Raw genomic sequence first — 21972 nt, 5'->3', positions numbered from 1 at the left:
ACAATCCTTATTTCATAGGGTGGAGTCTGTTCAGTTAATTATATGTGAATGAGTCCAACAGTGTCCAACAGGCACCTTCCTTTGGCAACTACCTGCCTAATCTTGGAGGGCTTTCTGGTGACCAGAGCAGAACTACTTTCTGATTTGCCTTCTCTGAGCTCTCTCTCTGAATCATCATTTCGTTGATTCACAGCAACTCCAAGGCTACAGGAAACCAGGGTTGAAGGACATAGGCCTTACCTAGCCTAAAGTAAGCCCTTCCTTTGTGTTCACTGACTTGGTCATGATGGGAGGAGAGTGAGCTGCTAGACTCATTGACTATAATGTGGGTTTTTTGCCAAAGGCCACAGAATCTGGTTTAATGGCTTTACAGTTCTTAAAATTTAATGGGAGTTCTTCAGGAAGGTATGTAAAACAAAACAAAACAAAACAAAACATACTCCAATCCAGGAGCTGCAAAATAAACTCTGGCCCTGCGGATGGTGAGATTATAAATTGTCCCATATATCATGTGACTTGTTGGGCTCTGCAAACAGCAGTGTCATTTCTGAGGACAGCCTGCCTGAGCAGCCCACAAGCTTTGAACGTCAGGCTTAAAGTAGAACCTAACACTTCAGGCCTACCTGATCCTTAAGCTGGACCTGTTAAGACTTGTGTCTGAGGTACGGTTTCACTCTATAGCCCACGATGATCATAAATTCATACATTACATGGCTGCACCACCATGCCCAGGAGGCCTTTTTATACCATGTCTTCTTCAGACATCTAAAAATTTCTTTTATCACATGGTAGAGCAAACTTTTCCCCAAACTCTGAAAAGAAAATGATAGTTTTTTGGAGTTAAAAAAAGTTGTCTCTGTGGAAAAGAGAAGACTTCAAGACAGAGAAAACATTTTAGCTATACATGGAAGGTCAGTTTATATATGGAGGGCCTCTCCAAGATGTTCAGTATTCAGTAAATGTAATTTTTGTAAATACTGAAAACACATGAGTGTTCTGAATGCAACTCTGTGTCTGGGCTTCCCAGCATCTTGCAAATGCTGCATCAGCCAAGAGAAGCAGGAAGAGATAAGCGTAAGGGCTCCCTTATTCTCTCTGTAAAGCTTGATCTCAGCCATGGAGGCCTTGTCACCCGACATGACCTCCAACTTTTCTCTATCCCAGAACTGCTGGGACTCACTGAAAAAAGGTTTCTTAGAATGTAATCCTACCCACCAACTAACTCCCTAAAGGTCTTGTGCTCTCCTTTCACCCTACATCTGTAGCTAAGGCTCCCTGGTGTGCAAATTAGAGAATAAGTAGAACCCAGAGGAACAGAAAGGGGAAGATCCTGACACAACAGCTGTGTGATGAGATTGGGGATGAGGTGTCACTCAAGATTTGGAAGATCAAGGCATCATGATGGCAAGATGACAGCCGCCAGAAAGTCATCCAAGTAGTGAGGCCACATGATCTCTCAATAAAGTTCCCTTACAGAAGAGACCACCTCAGTGCCTCAGAAACTTTGAGAACAGTGACCATTCCTCCCTCTTCTGTAATCTCCTATCATTCTAAAGGAAGTATATCCACAGGTATGCTGCTAGGTCAGGGCAACCAGACACTGCAGAAATAACAAAACCATTACCTCAGAAATACAGAAGGAAACCTATGTCTCAAGAAGAAATGGGCTTTATCCAACTTGGAAGTCCAGCATGATCATTGTGGCTGCTCTTTGTCAGCCAGAATAATTATCTTTCCAATAAGGGATTTTCAAAATGATAACTGAGAAAAGCTTATCAAACAACCTTAGTAGATATTCTGCAGCTGGGTGGCCGTGTCCCTTGCCTCAGATCCCAGCACTCAGGAGGCAGAGGCAGGGAACCTGAGTTCCAGGAAAAGCCTGGTCTGCAATGAGTTCCAGGGTGACCAGGGCTATAGGGAGAAACCTTGCATCAAAGAACCAATAAGTAGATAGATATTCTGAAAAATAACAAGAAAAACAACAACAACACAAGACCAGAAAACAAAGGATCAAGTGGCCTCCTCCTAAAAAGTCCTACCATTTCCTTGGATGTGTGTTCTTACACCTATGTGTCTGTCCTGACAGACTGGTTACCTGACTCACCCATCCCAAGGACAACTAGAACTAAAGACACTACGGTTCCTCTCCGGTGTAAAATTATTTCTGCAGACAAAGATTTATGAGGGTAGCATCTCTGGCCCTATGGTTGGTGACAGTGAGGTAGTCTGAAACTCAATTGTGCAGAGTCCTTTGCTCCAGAGGCCTTTGCCTCTTCCAATGAACTGAAACCGACCTTTTCCTCATCCTTGGAGGGGAGGGCTCCAGTGGAATTATGTGATCCACAGAACTTCCTCCCTAGGTCTCCCAGAACAATCTGTGAGCTGGTAAGAACCAGCAATGACTCAGCTCCAGAGCTGCTCCTTCCCAGCTGGAATTAGAGACAGAAGTAAGCTCCTCCCCAGCTGATGCCACATCCTTACCACAAACTGAATCATGGCCACACCCAGCCTATATGGAAAACTACCAGGAAGGGAGGGAAGGTGAAATTCAAGGAGTTTTTGAGTTTTGAGTCCAAAATAACAACCGCAGTACTCTCTACCTGGCACTAATTGAGGAAAACAGTCCCCCTTCCTGACTCATCCTTAAGCATGTCTAGGTCTGACTGAGGCAAGATTGCTTACACACCCTGTAAGTGAAAGCTGGATTGTCACTGTGAGTATAGTCAGAGCCCTGGCCTCTGTGAGGAATCTGGTCTTGTAGCTCATGCCTGTCTTCATGGGCCTCCCACCTTCAAAGTAGCTAGGTTCCCAATGCTCCCTCACACCAGGCTGTGAGCCGACACCTCTCCAAACCCCAGGACCCTACAAAGCAAGTGTCTCTGCAGTGAGGGCATTCTTCTGCCTCTTCTTTGCAGTACTGAGGAACGAACATAGAGCTTTGTATGTGTTAGCACAGGTGCTACCGCTATGCCATAGCCCCTGCTTTCAAAAGGCATTCTTGATTTTGGTTAGAATTTTTTTTAATCTCATGTTTTGTATTATAATTTCATTGACATAAAATGTTTGTAAATAGGAAAATTTTCTTAATTTCTGAAATTGCCAAAAACATGTGAGCAGCCATACATCTAGGTCCAGGTAGGGCACACTGAGCAGCAAGTGTGGTGGGGCATGCCTTCAATGCTGGCACTCTGGAAGTAGAGATGGGATATCTGTAAGCTGGTCAACACACCAAGTTCCAGGCCAACTAGGGCTACCTAGTAAAACCCTTTCACATGGGTAGCATATCAGATACCCTGCATGGGTATTTACACTATGATTCATAAGAGCAGCAAAACTGCAGATAAGAGGTAGCAACAAAAATAACTTTGGGGTCACATAATATAAAATAATGTGGCTGAGAATCACGTGAGGAACTGTATTAAGGGTTGTAGCATTAGGAAGGTTAAGAACCTCTGCCCTAGAAACACTTATGATCTCTGAAGAAAACATGTCTCCCAGCTTTGCTGTGAACAGTAAATGAGGCTATGGCCAGAGTCAGAACAGAAATTCTGGGGTCAGTTTACTATGATTACCTGTAGAATTACTTATCCTTTAAGATTATTTTCTCATCTGCAAAATGGGAATAACAGCACCTATTTCTGAGGCTTCTGTGAGAATTATGAGTCAATATATGCAGCAAGTTTGCAACAATATCCACTTACACTAATATGTTATTTAAGTATTAAGGTACTTTGCACACTAGTTGGAAATTGATTTGTAAGAACTAAAGTTTGTTAGCTAGCTCTTATAGCATATCATGGGTTACAAAGTCTTCCTGGAGGCAGGATTTCAGTTGCAGGTGTCCACTGACAGTCATTTATTTGGTAAACAGTTACTGCTCTGAGGCCTGAGTCTTGAGACGTCAGTGTTAGAATACACTAGTTATTTCCTTTTTGAGATGGGATTCTTGCTAAATTGCTGAGGTTGGTCTTGAAATCCTGGGCTCAACTGATTCTCCTGCCTTGGCCTCCAGGGAATAAGCTGGAACTGCAGGTGAATCCTACCATACTCTTTTATGATGTACTGATCCTAAGGAATTGGGAAGACAATGAAATAATCAGTTCTGGGGGAAGGGTCTTTAAGAGTGGTACTGACTTGTTCAAAATACCAGGAACTATAACTTAAGTAAGATACCCAGGTAAGAAGGCGCTGTGAAATATGATGATCGCAGAAGACAACAGCTAGTCTAGAGCAGGCTTTGGAAGCAAGAGCTTTAGAATTTGAAATTGTACCATTGAGTACTCGATTCAGCAGCACATATATAAAACTGGAACCATACAGAGAAGATTAGCATGGCCCCTGTGCAAGGATGACACACAAATTCACGAAGCATAAAAAAAAAAAAAAAAAAAAAAAAAAAGTATCCTTGAAAAGCTGAGTTTTAAAAAATGCTTTGTGGTGCTAGGCATTGTGGCACATGCTTCTAATCCCAGCACTCAGGAGGCAAAGACAGGCAGATCTCTGTGAGTTCAAGGCCAGCCTGGTCTACAAAGGGAGTCCAGGAGAGCCAGGGCTATACAGAGAAACCCTATCTTGAAAAAAACCACCAACCAAACAAACATGCTTTGTGGTATTTTCTGTATTTATATCTTTGTTTTTCATTAATATTTCATAAAATATTTGGAAATGTTCAACATATCTTGCTATGCTTAGAATTAACTAAGGAAATAGACATGGTGGCAAAGCCTTTAATCCAGGACTTTAGAGATAAAGACAGCTGGTTCTTTCTGAGTTGGAGACCAGCTTGGTTTCTATGTAGTGAATTTTAGGACAGTCAGGGATACATAGTGAGACTGGAATTACCAAGTGTTTTTGAGTATATGGAACAAGTCTGAAAGGCCAGAAGCTTCCTTAACAAGACAAACCCAATCCTGCAAGGTCAGCCAATGTTAAGAAAGGCAGTGGCTTCAGGGCACCTACCTGTTCAGGGAGTTCCATCTTCTTCCTGGTGAATTCCCACTCCAAACCCTGACAGCCCACCATCCCCTTAGGGCCTCATGCATGCTAAGCAGGAACTTTACCACTGAGCTATACACTCAGCCTAGGTGAGCCTTTCTTAAAGGACTTCAGGCTAGAGAACTCAGCTTTGGCACCTGCCAACTTATCCCTGCACCTTATTTATCCCAACTAAAAGGCAGGCAGCCAGGCTCTGAGATATAGGGCAAGGATGGCTGACAGGGCTGCTTTTGTGTAGAAAGCAGCTGGTCCTGAAGGGGAAAATATCAAAGCACCTTTGGCTTCAAAGACCCCTTTAAATCTTTAGAAATTGTCATCAGTAGTATTCTTATCCTGTTTGTTTCCTCTATACAACTGATAAACTTCCCCTCTTAATCATTTTTTTTTCCGAGACAGGATTTACCTGTATAATCTTGGCTGTCCTGGACCACTCTGTGGACCAGGCTGGCCTAGAATTCACAGAGATCCACCTGCCTCTACCTACCCAGTGCTGGGATTACAGGCGTGCACCACCACCGCCCTGCCCCCTCTTAATCTTTTGATTAAAAATAAAGTCACATCTGCGGAATAGAAAACGGAAACTAAATGGATGCATCTTTTACTTCATGAAACACAAGTAGTCCCAACCTTCAGGATCTTCCACTACCACAACACAATCCCTCCCTAGGACATCGGTTAGGTGCTGGGCCAAGGCTAGTCAGACCACAGTGATCATATCCAGTCCACAGCACCTTCCATTTTATTGTTTATTTACAAACAGGGTGAAGTCAACTGGGCAAATCAGGGGTGGGAGTCAGGGCCATCCAAATGTGGAGTAGTTCCTGGATCGATCTCCACCATGAAGGCCGCCTCTTCTATCCTTTTCTTGCCCCTTGAATTTCTCAGGGCAGCCTCACTTGCTGCTTCAGAGCCCTTTTACAAGGGCAGATGGATCCTGGGGGAACAGGGTGGTGCGAGGGCTGGGGCCCCCTCAGTTTGTGTAAACCTGAGTTCCGATCACACGCATGATTTCCTTCTGTATCTTGGGGTCCTGAGTATTAATGTTGGCATCGCCCACCTGCCCATCCTCATATCTGCCAAAGATAGGGCAAGTGTAAGCCTAAGAGGAAGCACAATACCAAAATAACGTCTACCAGAGAAAATGTGTGCCAAGACATGACTTCATCCTAAAGTCAAAGGTTTCATCACTGCTCTTTAGAGTGAAGGGGTCAGCGTAAGAGTTCTCCTCTACAGAGTTCAGCGACCTGTCCTCATCTCTAAGGACAGGTCCCAGTACAAGCTAAACTGGACAGCAAGAGACAGGACTCAGACAAAAGAAATGAACACCCCCAGCGGTTGCACACCGTCCACACCCCCACTCTTCAAGTAGTCCCAAAGGCTCTTTTCAGACTCACACAAAGAAGAACCTTGTGCAGACATGGTCGGACACAGGGCACACCCAAATGTTCCCATGCTTCTGGAGGTCCTTAGATGTAATCACTGGGAGAAAAGGAGGCAGAAATCACAGATACAAAGTTAAGACAGCTCAGCTGGAAGGAGGACATGACGCTTCAACATAGCTTTTGGCTGAATCATGTGCCAAAAGGGCATCAGAAGTAAAGCTGGGGTCCCAAAGAAATACGACTGGATGAATACACACCTTCACAAAGTGCTATACAGTTGAGATTCCGACTCTGCAGGAACCTTGACTGAATGGATCGGGTCTGAGAGAGAAAGAAGCAAAGCAGAGCACAAGGTAAAAGGTTAGAGCTTGTTGGGTGTGGTGGCACATGCCTGCAATCCCAGCACTCTGAGAGGCAAAGAGGCAGGTGGATCCCTTGAGTTTGAGGCCAGCCTGGTCTACAAAGTGAGTCCAGGATAGCCAAGGCTACACAGAGAAACCCTGTCTTGAAAAGAAATAAATAAATAAATAATAAAGAGCTTGTCTCAGGGATGACAGGGGTAGGAACTGGGTTGCTGAGCTCCTAGGCACCCTTGGAATATGATGGCCCACAGCCTCCATATTCATCCGTTTCTTTAGAAACCTGCCTTTGCTTCCACACACACAGCAGAGACAACAAGTGACTGAAGAACTTTACACCTCCTAATGCCATTAAATGACCTGCGATGGCACCAGCTGCACTGTTCTCCATCCACGTTTTCTAGCAGGATGAGGGGAGGATCCTGACTCAGGCAGGGTCAACAAGCAATACCTGGGGGATGGTGTTCATCCTGTTGTATCTCTGGACCAGCTCATCCTTGGAAGGCATCCTGTGCTGTCCTTTGCCCATTCCTGTTGCAAAACAACAAACTCAGTTAATTTGCCCATTTCTTAAATATTTACCGAAGGACTTACTAGATGCCAGACACAGCTCGGGACACTTGGTAACACATGGTGACTAAAACAAGCTACTTTCCCACACAGAATTTAGTTTGGTGGAGACTGCAGGCAAGGAGTGGTGTATGACAGTGAGCTTATGGAGGGAGCACCATGTAAATCAGAGAAGGGGAACTAGCCTAGCCCAGAGGTGTGAAAATGTCCTGCTTCCACAAGACTCAAAACCTCAGGATTAGGAAGAGTTCATATGAAAAGCATAAACTATGAAAAGCACAAACACAGAGCCTGAGGACTTAACTTGCATACAGTATAACAAATGACAGAAAAATGACAACAACAGAAAAGATGTAACAAATGTTAAGCCGGGTCAGATCACACAGGGCTTTTGGGCTGTTAACAACTGGGGTTTATCCTCTAGGAACACCAGGGAACCACCGAAGGGTTCTAACATAGGAAAGTAACATGTGAGTCAAAAAGAGGGGCTCAGCAGAGGATACCAATACCTCAACGTCACATGACAGGCCACAGGTGAGTTAGGAGAAAGCAAGCAGAAGTTCACTATGCCTGGTTTTGAAATTCCGCAAAAGACTCAACATTCAGGATAAAAGGAAAAAGCAGGACCCTTCCATACGGAGTCTCCACAGATGCAGTGTCTTGAAGAGCGGTGGCAACCTTTAGAAAAAAGCGCTAACTCTCTTTCATTTCTACACTACCGCACTGCGTAATTTCACTACCATTTTTGTCTGCTTGTCGAAACAGGGTTTCCTCTGTGCAGCAGCTCTGGCTGTCCTGGAACTCACTTTGTAGACCAGGCTGGCCCATACTCACAGAGATCCACCTGCCTCTCCCTCCTGAGTGCTGGGATTACAGGCATGTGCCACAATGCCCAGTGTTCTTATCAAAAAAGAAAAAAGAAAAATTTAGGCTTATTATAAGCACCGCCTTACCAGTTAGGGGTGTATGCAACCAAGGAGACATAATCTGGGTTCCACCCTCACCATTTTACTTCACCATAATCTCACTCTGCTTTAATTCTTGGTTTTGCCACTAGCTTTTGACTTCAAAACTTTAAACTTAGTTTTATTTACTTTTATGTGTCCATGATGTGAGTGTAGGTGCACAAGGAGGTCAAATGGGTTTTATTGTTGTTGTTGGGATTTGGTTTTTTTATTTTGTTTGGGTTTTGGTTTTCCAGTCTTGGCTGACCCAGAATTCACTGTGTAGACCAAGCTGGCCTCAAACTAACAGAGGTCGCCTGCTTCTGTAAGTGCTGGGATTAAAGACAATGTGTGATACAACAGATCAGAGGACTGCTTTTAAGAGATGGCAGGGATCAAACTCAGATTACGAGGTTTGGGCATCAAGTACTTTTACCAGTTGAACTCTCTCACCAGCTTATTCTTGGTTTTCTAACGGCTGTGCTGTAGAGGTGGGAGGTCATAACCACTAGACTAAAATTCTTCACTGAAAAAGCAGGCTGTCAACTCAACATGAAACCCACTATAGTCATGGCCTGAACAACACTCTTCCTCACAGGACAGCAACCCTCTACTTCTGCCTTCTCCATCACCCTTACCAACTCTGCATCCAAACATCATGACTGCAGTCCAGATATTTTATTGGAAAGATTCTCCCCACTCCCTTAAGACAGGGTTTCTCTGTGTAACCGTGGCTGTCCTGGACCCACTCTGCAGACCAGGCTGGCCTCAAACTGCCTGCAGAGGCAGGCAGGTGATCAGCCTGCCTCTGCCTCCCAAAGTGCTGGGATTACAGAGGTGTGCCACCATGCCCAGCTTCATTGGAAAGATTCTAAGAAAAATTCCCATTCAAGTTCTACTCCAGAGAAAGCAATCAGGAGAGAGACAAAAAAAAAAAAAAAAGAATAATTTGATTTCTTTGGTGAATCTTAAGAGTTGGCCCTTTAAGTAACTGAACAGTTTTGTTCTGTCTCAAACCTGTGGCACTGTACTGAGACAAATAATCTCTGGACTCAACAGGACTAAACAAGAAAATTTCCAAATCATTCACTGACCCTAATTTCTTCTGACACTAACGCCTAAGTTATCAGCAATGCCATCTGTTAAGGACATGTTCTTTGTTCACGCTGATCCCCACCTGGAAAGCACACCCAATGCCACCAGCCCAAAGGTACCCTGATGAAAAAGAAACAAAAAAACAGAGCAGACTAAGAAGAGAACATGTAAGGGAGGTGGTCAAACGCCAAAGTAAGAGGAGTATGTGGGACATTTGTGCAGAGCACCTTGTGGGACTCCAGAGACAGTCATTCAAACAAAGCCTCCCTTGGGCAGTCCAATAGAACAAGGAGAACATTGCAAGTCAGGAGACTTACATTCCAGTCATATCTCTGCTACTCAACGCTGCGTGACTTAACCAAAGTGTTTGTTTTTCTAAGTATCAGCTTCCTTATCTATTAAATAATACAAAATTGGACTAGATGATCAATAACTTTAATAGCAAATTCCTATTAAAATCCTTTGGTAGTCTGGATCTATACTAATCAATCAAGAGTAAAATCCTACGATCTGGAAAGGACAGTGTGACATAATGCTTTAATGTAATTGGTAAAGTACTATGGAGGGACAAGAAATCTATTAAGAGTCTTGGCTCCATATGGTAACTGGAGGTATCCAAGCACCCATTGATCTGAAGAAAGTAAGGAAAAGAAAAAGGCTTGATAAGAGACGAGAAAAAGAAAGGGAGAGAACATGGACACTAAATACCAGGAGAATCTAATTACTTGGGAAATAGAAATTAATAAAAGGAATGTTCAGGCTGGAACAAAGACAGATCCAGAAAAATCTAGACAAAGAAGAGTCTCTCTCACTTTGAACCTATAATACAGCATAGGATTCAGTCACACATTTGGATGCATTGGGCACTTGTGCTGTGTAGATTAAACATGTTACTTCAAGATATTCTGACTCTAAGTGACACATACTAGAGGACTGTTGCCTTGAAACTTAGGTAACGTTTTCTCTGTAGCACTGGGAACTGAAGCTAGAGCCCAGCATTCACCATAAATGACATGCCTAGCCCAGAGTTTGAACTCTTTCACATTTTCAGTTTTATCTAGTTTTATCTCGTATTTCTGTTATGCTGCCTTTGAGTAATATAAAAACACATTACACATAGTCTTCTGGGACTTGTCTGCTTTTTTCAGTATCTACCTGTCTGTCTGTCTATTTATTGTGTATTTGAATGCAAGTGCACACAAGCCACAGTCCATTCTTAAAGTTTAGTTACTGTGTATACAGCATTCTGCCTGCATGTGTGCCTAAGCACCAGAAGAGGGCACCAGATCTCACTATAGATGGTTGTGAACTACTGTGTGCTTACTAGGGATTGAACTCAGAACCTTTGAAAGAACAGCCGGTGTTCTTAACCTCGGAGCCATCTCTCCAGACCCAGAAGTCAGCTCTTAACAATTCCATCTTGTTCAGGCAGGGTCTTTCTTGTCATTTTATCTCCGACTTCTGCCACCTCTCTCCACAGGCATTACAGATGCTTACCAATAAATCTAGCTTTGCTATGTGGGTTCTAGGTACTGAACTTGGGTCATCAGACTTTTTTTTCTTTTCTTTCTGGTGAGCCACCTGCCTCTGCCTCCCTGAGCACTGGGATTAAAGGTGTAAACACCACATTGGGCTTGGGTCATCAAGACTAGTATGGCTAGCACTTTTACCTACTGAATCATCTCTTCAGCCTGACTTGCCAATGTTTAATCAATATTACTAAGATTTGTCTATTTTATTACATGCTACTGATGTCCTTCATTTTCACTGCTCAATAATAATCCAATGTAATTATATCAAGATCAAATTGTCTTTTACTCCGATGGTGAGGATCTGAGCTACTTCTAAGATCCGCTGCTCAAGTCTTGTTGTGAGCATTCCTGTACATGTCTTTGAGTTTGCATAAACAGGAATGAAAATGCTATGTCAAAGAGATAAACTATGTTGCTTTATAAGGTAAAGTCAAATTGTTTTTCCGGGCAGGCAAGATGGCTCAGCGAGTAAAGGCACTTAGTTGTAACCAAGCTTCGTGACCTAGTTAGACCTCTAGAACCCTCAGTAGGAGAGGGCTGCAGTTAAGTGTCCTCTGACGTCCCAAGGCACGAATATGTGCACACACAACACAATACATGAATGTTGAAGAAACCTTTCTCCTGCAGTGGCTGTACCAATCACGTCTATACAGATAGTAAAGGGTGCCCTGTGGATTTTTACAGCCTTTGCTTTCACTGGGTATTATCAGATTTTGTGCTTTTTGTTGATCCACATGGTAAACAAGTTATTTTGGTTTTATTTTTATTTTTCTTCTCTCTAGAGGTTACACAGCTTTCATTTGAGGAGGGGCATTTCTTCAGTGAAATTATCATTTATATTACTTGCTTGTTTATTCAATAGGCTTTGTATTGACTAATACTCCTTTTTAATATCACTTGAGATTGAACTCAGGACTTGGTACATGCTCTAACACTTAGCTGTATACTGACCCTTCTTTTAAAAATCTAAGATAAGGTCTTGCTAAGTTGTCCACACTATACTTGAACTTGCTATATAGCTCAGGAAGGTCATAAACTTGTGATCGTGCTTCCCAAGATACTGTATGCCACCATACCTGGCCTAAACATTTTAAGATACACTCAATTAATATATACATAAAATGTTATGTATAGGGCTGGAGAGATGGCTCAGTGGTTAAGAGCATTGTCTGTTCTTCCAGGGACCCGGGTTCAATTCCCAGCACCCACGTGGCAGCTCACAACTGTCTGTAATGCCTTTTCCAAGGGATCTGACACTTTCACACTAATGCATATAAAATAAAGTTAAATAAATTAAAATATTTTAAAAAATGTTATGTATATAGCTGTGCAACACGTGCATATCCTTGGAGGCCAGAAGAGAGTGTCAGATTTCCTGAAACTGTGTAAGTACTGGGAACTGAATCTGGGTTCTCTAGAAAAGCAGCCAGTGCTCTTAACCACTGAGCAAGCCATCTCATAGCCCCTTTAAAATATATTTTATGATTACCCCTAAATTTTTATTCGTCTTACAGGTATCTTCTACCCGTTTGTAGCTGTCTATACACTCCTTTAAGCTATGCTCTGACAGCCAGGCGTGGGGGCTCAGCCTTTCATCCTGGCACTCGGGAGGCAGCAGCAGGCAGATCTCTGTGAGTGTGAGGCCATGGTCTACAGAATGAGTTCCAGGGCAGCCAGCACTACACAGAAAAAGCATGTTTCAAAAGAACAAAAGCATATGTGTTTGTAAGAGAGAAAGCAAGAGAGATAAGTGGAGAGCTTTAGTTTCAATGAGATCTGTCAAACTTTTATTAGTTGTTTCACCTTTTCTATTTTGTAAGTTTTTACCTAAGATTAAAACAAGCTGCTCCTTAATAGTTTAAGAGTCGTAAGACTATGGACAGAAGGGGTAACTCAGGGGCCAATAGTGTTTATCTCCAAGCCCTGGGTTCCATCCCCAAAGAAATAAACAAAACTCCAAAATGCTATTTGGGCTTGGTTGCCACTCATATTTTCAATTTTTGTTGAGTTATATTTTTCTAGTCTTGTCAAAGTTTCAAATTATTGATAGAGCATTCACAGACTTTACTCCTCAGCTTTAAAACTTGTTACATCGGCAGGTGTACTGAATTTTTGTTCACAACGGTGCCCACTCTTCTTCCACTAACCACACCTACAGGCTGACTTCACTGCACACGCTAGGCAAGCACCGCACCCCCATTTGTCAGTCTGGTTTTAAATAGGATCTCACTCTGTAATCAAAGTGGCCTGCAACTTACCACATAACTCAGATTTCTCTTGAACTCATGGAGACCCTCCTGTCTGCCTCCTAGGGTTTCAATACCCAGCTTTTGCTAAGTTCCTTAAAAGAAGCATCTGGCTTTTTCAGTCTGTATTGGCACACTCATTTTTCTTTTTACCTATCATTGCCTCTTCATTTTTGATTGGTTTGTTCTATCATTAAAAACAGTTCTTTGTTTTTTGTAGTACTGAAGATTGACCTTAAGGGTTCTCGTATGCTAAGACTCCACAATGGACCTACATTCCCAGGCATTTTATAGGTTTATTTTGAAACAGGTTCTCAATAAGTTGCCCAGGCTGACCTCAAACTCATGACCCTGTTGCCTCAGCCTCCTGAATATCTGAGGTTACTGATATATACCACCATAACTAGATTATTAGTTTCGTAGTTCTGTGACTGTAGGTATGTTTCCTTATTTCTACAATGGTTATAATTACTAAAAATACTAAATACCAATCTATTTTTTAATAACAATCTATTAAAAAATCTAGTATAACTGCTTTTCTATAGAGGACATGCAACTGCATGGTGGCCATCACTTAGATAGAGGCTCCACTGAACAAGAACAAAAACAGACCAAAGAGTAACATGAACCTGGAAAACAAAGAGTTTTAACTCCAATTCTTTTTCTGAGCTAGATAATGCTAGAATCATCTCCTTAGAATCTGGACCACATTCATGTGTCTAGCATAAAGTACTTTCTCTTACATTCAATGTGACTCAGATAAAAGCAAATGATTACCACCATTAACATTTTTTAAAAGATTTATTCATTATTTATACAGTATTCTGCCTGAATGTGTGTCTGCATGCCAGAAGAGGGCACCAGATCTCATTATAGATGGTTGTGAGCTACCATGTGGTTGCTGGGAATTGAACTCAGGACCTTTGTAAGAGCACCCAGTGCTCTTAACCTCTGAGCCATCTCTCCAGCCTAACCATTTAAATTGTAAAAGACTGCTGAAGAAGAATAATGTCTCCAAAATTATAAGATCAAAATAATGACTCCAAAATCTTTTGTTGTTGTTGGTTTTTTGTTGTTGTTTTGTTTGTTTGAGACAGGGTTTCTCTGTGTAGACCAGGCTGGCCTTGAATTCAGAGGTCTACCTGTTTCTGCCTCCTGAGTGCTGGGATTAAAGGTGTATGCCACCACTAACCAGCTCTCCAAAAATTCTAAGACTCCAACATTCAAAACTATTCAAACGTGAGTTCACATGTATACATGTAATTTGTAATTGCACATATCAAAAATGTAGTTTACAGGGGCTGGAGAGATGGCTCAGCGGTTAAGAGCACTAGTTGTTCTTCCAGAGGACCCAGGTTCAATTTCCAGCACCCACATAGCAGCTCACAACTGTCTGTAACTCCAGTTCCAGGGTATCTGACACAGTCACACAGACATATGTGCAAAAACACATAACGAACCAATGCACATAAAAATAAATAAATCATGTTTTAAAATGTGGTTTACATGGGCATGATGAGACATGCCTGTAGTTTCAGTTCTTAAAAGGATCTAGAGTTTAAAGTCATCTTTGGACACACACTGAGTTCAAGGACAGCATGGGCTACACAAGTCCATCTTAAAAAACAAAGCAAATCTGATCTATAAAATCCTGTGCTTCTTTCAGTTATTCATTAACCTTTTCTTACACTGCATAAAACACCATTCTTAACAATAACTACCCTAGCCTCATAAATCTAAATTTCCAATGAGAGAAAACACAAAGAGACAGATTATATATCCATGATTGGAAAGGGTACTGACAAAGACCAAGTGTCCATGATGGGAGACAGCACAGAGTGTGTGTTCACAAATGGATGCAATATAAAGAAACAAGGTGGCCAGAGTATTGCTTACCTGAGTATCCAAAGGAAATACTGGAGATGGGGCTCAGGTAGATGCCTTTGCCATAGGCTGCTCCATGCAGCTTGCAGGGAAACACCAGGATGAATATATGCGCCTGGGACCCCCATGGCTCTATATTAGGCATCCATAACACTTATGCAGCCCTCTGTCCCTCCGCTTATCTACCTTCTTACTCATTCAAACAACTAAAATCACCTACTCTTGAAGAGCTGCCTGGCTGAAAACTGCTTGCTTACGAAACACTAGAGATCAGTGTCCTGGAGAATGGAGTGACAGGGCCACTGAGTCACTGCCTCAGCAATCACACTTCTGATCTTAGGCCTTCACACATTTTCAGTTTCTCAACAAAGGGACCATGAAAGAGGTAGCAGGAAGAGGAACAAAAACCACTTCCAAATGTCTCAGGGCAATGAAATAAGTCTTTGTACAAACTCCTTGAAGAGCCACAAAGTGGAAATTCATTGCCATTTTAATAGGTTCATTCCCATTCCCCAAATTACCAAAATACACAGCTCAACTTAAAATACACAACAGCCACATTCTTTCTACATTTACAATTCTGCTTTTTCTGTGGGGAAGTTCCCCAGACAGGCTAGCGAGGAAGAGATATTCAAACAAAGCTGAGTGAGGTAGGAAATGGAAAGAAAGGGAAAGGGACACAGCCTCACCTGCAATTTGGTGTAGGATGCATTGACCAGCCCATTGCGCAGAATTGAATGCCAGTTCTCAATGTGGGACCCACTGTAACACAGGATAAACAGTTACATGTCTCCTCATGGTATGAGATTCCTAGGAGTACTTCCAAGACTGCCATTCCCACCCTCCTTACCCACACAGTTCATGCAGAGGGACAGACATACCTAAAGACTGACATCCTCACAGATATAGTTATAAGCAGCAAGAAGTGTGTGTGTGTGTGTGTGTGTGTGTGTGTGTGTGTGTGTGTGTGTGTGTGTATGAGTGTGTGGTTAAACCTTACATCAGTTGTTCAGCTAACCATATCTAAACCCTTAACTACTGGCTTACTATTTCCATTTGCCTACTTTTCTGATGTTTCAAATTCAATAAATTCATCTCAAATTCAACACACTTATCACTGATCTCAAATACTGTTTCTAGTCCAGAGGTCACATCATATTTTTTTAAAATACTAACACTCCTTCTAAATTACCGTTAATATGGTGGTCTTTTTCTACCCACCTTCACAGTTAGAGAAATAAATTGTAGATTTCTTCTAAAATCTTTCAAATCTATCCTTCCAGTCTGTTCCTTTTTACCTTTTAACATGTAAATATTTTTCATTCAACTATATCATAAGCAATTTAAAAGTAAAAACCATGTTATACATAGCATTTTATACTTCATAGCACCTACCACAGTAGCATTTAACAAATAACTGCTCACTACTTCACAATCATGAAAAACAAAACTCATGTATCTCAAGACCCTGCTACCCTATCCCACCTACTGCCATCCAGCCTCCACCTTCCTTACTGGAAGGCAAAGGTGCTTCCGTAGAGCTTCTTGGCGGTCCGGAACCGAGCCTCCTTGGCAGGAGGGCTGCTCAGCAGGAGAAATTGGTGTGAGGTGTGCATGAACTTCAGCTGCTGCCCAGGGTGGGGGTGTGATAAGAAAAACAAAACAAATAGAGATCAGGGAGGGAAAGGTTGGGTACAGGAAACAAATCAGATTTAAACCAACCACAAACAAGGACAATAAGAACAAGGGTAATACATCAAAGACCATGCTGATCGACAGTACCAACCAAGCTCATTAGGGATCGATATGGTTAGTGGGCACAGAGACCCTCCTTTGCCTCTCACCACAAGCTTGAAGCTTACAGAGGGAGAATAATCACTTACCCTGCTGAGAGGTAGTTTGACAATGTGTGACCTGTTGCTAGAAATGATCCTGGGAAGAAACAGAAAAAGGGGAAGGAACGAAATAAGTATGTGGTAAAAGAGTCCTGAAAGAACAACTTCGAATATAGGGACAGCAGATAAGATTTCAGTATCTGAATTGCATGATTATATCCAGGTCACAGCTGACATTTCTTTTGAGTAATAATACTTATATGTAAATTATGTATAAATGTGTAGATTGTAAAAAGAAGCTACCAACCAGACCGACTAGTTATCAAGAAAGTAAACAATGGATAATAAGAGTCAGGGAGAAGGCGACTATATCTAGGGAGAGAAAAGCATGGAACAAAAAAATATTAGGTATTATTAGAGGGGGGACTGGTCTGAACTAAAAATGGTTAAACTTGTGCCTGTGGTTTGAAGTCTCAAAACTGAGACTCAGGAGCCATCCTGCATAAGCTCAAAGGAACCTAACGTCTCCCAAGAATAGGAAAATAGAAAGATACTCTCTAGGGGGAAAAGACCCAGAAGAAACTAGAATGAGCTTTCTGAAGGAATCAAGGACAAGGCAGGCTGTGTTTAGGCTGAACACAGAGGGCAGGAGAACAAAGGCATAGAGCCCTGAGTGGCCTCCAGTGGCTACAATGTGTTTTCTGTACCTGCTCTATGTACTTATCCCGTGACGGTTTCAATTGGTGCGGGTACATGTGCTCTTGGAGACCACAAATCAAGTTCCGCTGTTGTTCCTCAGGAGATGTCCATCTTGTTTTTGGAATTATGTCTTTCACTGGGACCGGGGCTCACTGGCTGGTAAACCAAAGGGATCTGCCTTTCTCTACTTCTCAGTGCTTACAAGTATATGCCATCATGCCTGGCTTTTTGTACGGGTGCCAGAGATGAAACTCAGCCCCTGTGCTTACATGGTAACTAGTTCACCAATTAAGCAGTCTCCCCGAGACTTAGACTGCCACTTGGGAGTCTCTGTCACTCATGCTACGAAGGAATAATCTACTGCGCTATCTACTGCGCTGGCTTCTCAGAGTGAGGCTGGCTTGGAAGGAAACAAAGTAGAAAGAAAAGTTGTCAGGAAAACAGAAGAGAAATCAGCAGCACAGAGTCAGAGGAATAGGGGACAGCCAAATTCTTTGCCAGCTGTAGAAAACAACAAGAGTACATACACCCAGCTCTAGCCTCTCTACATCAGGGAAGGAGATAGCAGGTATAGATGAATTTCTTTGGACACACAGAAAACTAAGTTGAAAGGAACTGAGATAAGAAACTCAAAACCTAAAGTCAATAGCATTAAATTTTTGAAAATTGCTGAGCCTAGCTGGATGGGGTAGTGCACACCTGTACCTCCAGAACTCTGGGAGGCGGAAGCAGATGGATCTCTATGAGTTCAAGGCCAGCATGGTCTACAAAGAAAGTCCAAGACAGCCAAGGGTATACAGAGAAACCCTGTCTTGGAAAAAAAAAAAAAAGAAAAAGAAAAGAAAAGAAAAAGAAAATTGCTGCACCATCATGGGCAATATCTTAGAACTGAAAAAACTCTAAAACCATTCCACACTGCATACTGTACATGACAAATACACACACTTTAAAATATTAGTGAACTCTTTGTAGGATCTTAGTTACTGTCGAAATCAAGGCTTGCCAGCATAACACAAGAAAAAGTAGTCAAATTTATAACCTTGTACAGAATGCTGACATGCCTCTAGGAGACGGTGTAGACCATGTCCCGTAACTTTTCTTTCCCACTCCCTATAAAGCCTGCACCATTCTATCCATACCACTGCAGAAGAGGATGAGCCAAGGGATCCAGCTTGTCCATCTGTTTCTTGATTTCCAAATATGAGCCCTGTAAGACAATGGCCATAAGATTATCTCACAGGAGAGAAAGGACCCCTCCCACTTTCTACAGGCTACAGGGGCCCAAGGCAAGATAGGTAGTTGGAGGAACGAAGACAAGGGGGTTCCCACCCTCAAAGAGGCCCAGTTGGGTTGGGAACACTTATAAATATGAAAATGACTGAAGATGCTTACAAAACAACATGCAGGTGGGTCTCCCTCATTTTATGCAAGTCCTACAACTCTAAAAAGGTTGCTTATAAATTAAAATAAATAACATCAATGTCCTCCAAAGATTAGGCTAAAGAATCCGATAGCAAATCTTCACATAAAACAGTCTTTCTAATAAATAACCTTCTGTTAATCTGCACTGTGATATAGGATTTGCTGAGAAGAGCCCACCTGGAAATGTGAGTACAAATGAATGTCTATTCATGCAGAGACTGCAGACGAGGGGTGGGGGAATCTGGTGAGGGACAGCCTTGAGTCAAAGGATGATCTCTGCTCCGTGTGGCTTCCCCACCCCTAGAAGGACAGAAGATGCAGCCCCTGGATCTAGCTCCTTATCTTCAAGCCTCCTCTTCACCCTCCCAACCTTGGGCAGAGGTCTTTCCCACACTTTTCTAATTCCCCAAGAACTATGGAAAAACATTAAAATATGAACAACTTGTGAAAGATCAGTAGCAAAAATAAAGGTTGAGAGAGACACTAGGAGTGAAGAGATTTGAGGTAAGAAAGCTAACACAACAGAGAACAAGAACTGGAAAGTTTACAAAGGAAACATAAGAATTTGAGTAGTTTCTCTAAATCTTTATCCTAGTCTCATGAATTACAAGCATGAAAGAGCACTGAGCTAGACAAAGAAAAGGCAAAATACCTGGGTCATCTCCCGAATGGACATCACACTATCCAGAGCTTTCTGAAGCCGCTCATAATTCTTCTTCTGTTGATAACCAAAGAGAAGAAAATACTTAGACAAATAAATACAAATCAGATACAAAGATATGATGAAAGAGAAGGTCAGCTTAAGTCTTGACTTGTATGCCATGGAAACACAAACTTTACCAGTAAACTCTATAGTTACATGTAATTAACTGGGTAAGTCACTAGACACCTTAAAGTATTATAAGTCCTGTTTGTAAATGACAGGGGTGTTCTGATTGTTTGAACTTTGCATGTCAAGAGTTTGGTGATGCTAGGGATTGATCCTATGGCCTCACACATGCTGATAAGAGCTCTCCATTGAGCTAAACAATTGAGTATACTCACCATTAAGTATAGTTACTCTGTAACTAAAAATAGTATTTCTGTGGTCATCCTCAGAGATAAATATATAAATCTAGCTATATTGGCCTAATGTACTGACAGATAACAATGAGGGATTGTGATATAATACAGTGAGGGTTAATTTTAGAAGTCATTTTGAAAGCTGATGGCTCATGCTCTTAATCCCACACTTGGGAGGCAGAGGCAGAGGCAGGTGAGTTCCAGGACAGCCTGGCCTACAGGGTGAGTTCCAGACAACCAGGGCTAAAAAGAGAAACCATGCTTTTAAAAAACAATAGTCAATGGAATACATACTTAATTGGTCAACACATGGGTTTTTGGGTTTGTTGTGGAGGTGTTTTGGTGTTCAGATTAACAGCTGAATCAGCAGACTGGGCAAAGACGATCATTTTGGTAATAAAGATCTCATACAGTAAAGACCAAAATAGAGTAAGAAAGCTAATCTTCCCCAATCCTGGCCCTTGAATAAAAGGGTATTCCTTGCAAGTTGAGGGATCACCCTTCTCCTGGGTTTAGACTTGAACGATTACAAAACTGGCCCTTGTGGGTCTTGACCCTGCCTGGTTCTCACTTCCCTGGGTTAGAACTGGGACATGACTCACCAGAGACTCTTTGGGTCCTGCTCGCTGACTGTAGATGTAGGGATCTCTAATTAGGTGGGACTATTCCTCGTAGTAAACCCTCCCCTCTATAAGTCACAGGTATATGAAGGTAATATAGTTACAGTTATCCATACCATTTTAGCCGTTTCTTTGGAGGACCTCATAGGGTATTTTATATACATTATCTCTCTTTTTTTTAACACTCCACATAATACAGGCAGGCAGTTGAAACTTAGAAAAATAAAGTACCTTCCTAGAAACATTCAACTAGGAAGCCAAAGATCCTCTAACAGAATCCAGGTCTGGCTGGCTCCCATCAAGCCTATATACTTCATTGTTGCTCTGCTTTACTTTCTTCCCAGTCATGATTTCAATGTGTAGCCTAAGTCACCCTGAAATTTACTATGTAATCCAGGCTGGCCTCAAACCCTCAGCAATTTCCTATCTCAGTCCAAGTGCTCAGAATGCAGGTATGAGGCTGCATATCTAGCCCAAGCCTATATTCTCCCCATCACCATGTAACAGGTACTAATTTTCTTCCCTTCTTTTGACAAGCCCAGCTGTTTCATCAGATTACCCCTAGAGTTCAAGAAGCAAGTGTACTATTTCTTCTGTCCAGTACTTGAGCTGTTATGTGTATTGGAACGACAGCCCAACCTCCCATCATTTACTATTTCTGTTTGTTAGCTCTTTCTTCCCAAACAACTATACCTTAGGGTTAAAGGCCAGAGTCTTGGGATCAGTGGGGTCCACCACAGAGGGATAAGGCTCGAAAATGATGCTTTTTCTAGGGGACTCCAAAGCTGCTCTACACATGGCCACCAGCAGATCTACCACCTTGGGAGAGAAGAAAAAGAAAGAACTAAATTACTGCCCAGTTCTAGGATCAAGTGATCTCCAGAATTCAAATGGTTTCATGCCTTCCTAAAAATTTTAAATATTAGGGCTAGAGAGATGACTCAGAAGGTAACAGTACTTGATGCTCTTGCAAAGAACCCAGGATCAGTTCCCAGGACCCGTATGACAGCTCACAACAGTCGGTAGCTCCAATTCTAAAGGATCTGATATCTCCTTTCTGATCTCTTTGTCCATCAGAAAACCCACATGGTACACATACATACATGCAGGAAAAACACTCATACCCATAACATAAAGATAAATCTTTACCTAAAGTGCAAATACTAGCAAAATTATTAAAGAAAAGAAATACCATCTCCAATCCCACAAATTCATTTGCTCCCAAGTAACTATAAAATTTGATGAATATCCTTCCACATATTCTGATAAAAAAAGGTTATCTGTTCTTTCCTTTGTGGGCAAAGAGGGCTGGGGAATTAATGGAGGA

The 21972-nt window shown here is 42.1% G+C and overlaps 1 protein-coding gene and 1 non-coding gene across 8 annotated transcripts in view; one reads left to right on the top strand and one right to left on the bottom strand.

Annotated features, from left to right (window-relative positions):
• Positions 1 to 4277: 4277 nt before the first annotated feature.
• LOC129687847 (U6 spliceosomal RNA) lies at positions 4278 to 4383 on the top strand. The gene has a single exon (XR_008721818.1). It is a non-coding gene; the product is annotated as a U6 spliceosomal RNA (small nuclear RNA).
• Positions 4384 to 5711: 1328 nt separating this feature from the next.
• The window catches only part of Parp6 (poly(ADP-ribose) polymerase family member 6), a 33212-nt gene continuing 16951 nt past the window's right edge, over positions 5712 to 21972 (bottom strand). For 3 of the 7 annotated variants that reach the window (XM_055621960.1, XM_055621959.1, XM_055621962.1), the window contains exons 14-24: positions 21339 to 21464; positions 19616 to 19681; positions 18681 to 18748; positions 16891 to 16939; positions 16523 to 16635; positions 15697 to 15769; positions 15020 to 15089; positions 7188 to 7267; positions 6635 to 6698; positions 6390 to 6474; positions 5712 to 6068 (exon numbers count right to left, since the gene is read on the bottom strand). In XM_055621960.1, coding sequence (XP_055477935.1) covers positions 5966 to 6068; positions 6390 to 6474; positions 6635 to 6698; positions 7188 to 7267; positions 15020 to 15089; positions 15697 to 15769; positions 16523 to 16635; positions 16891 to 16939; positions 18681 to 18748; positions 19616 to 19681; positions 21339 to 21464 — 897 coding nt within the window. In that variant the 3' untranslated portion in view covers positions 5712 to 5965. Of the gene's footprint in view, positions 6069 to 6389; positions 6475 to 6634; positions 6699 to 7187; positions 7268 to 15019; positions 15090 to 15696; positions 15770 to 16522; positions 16636 to 16890; positions 16940 to 18680; positions 18749 to 19615; positions 19682 to 21338; positions 21465 to 21972 lie in introns of those variants that run through there. The other 4 variants (XM_055621961.1, XM_055621963.1, XM_055621964.1 and 1 more) reach the window with 3 other exon arrangements.

The sequence above is a fragment of the Psammomys obesus genome, unplaced genomic scaffold (assembly GCF_907164565.1).
Source record: "Psammomys obesus unplaced genomic scaffold, mPsaObe1.curated_primary_1811, whole genome shotgun sequence".
NCBI classification, from domain to species: Eukaryota; Metazoa; Chordata; class Mammalia; order Rodentia; family Muridae; genus Psammomys; species Psammomys obesus.
Note: the sequence above shows the minus strand (reverse complement) of the source record. Positions and strands in the feature narration are given on the sequence as shown.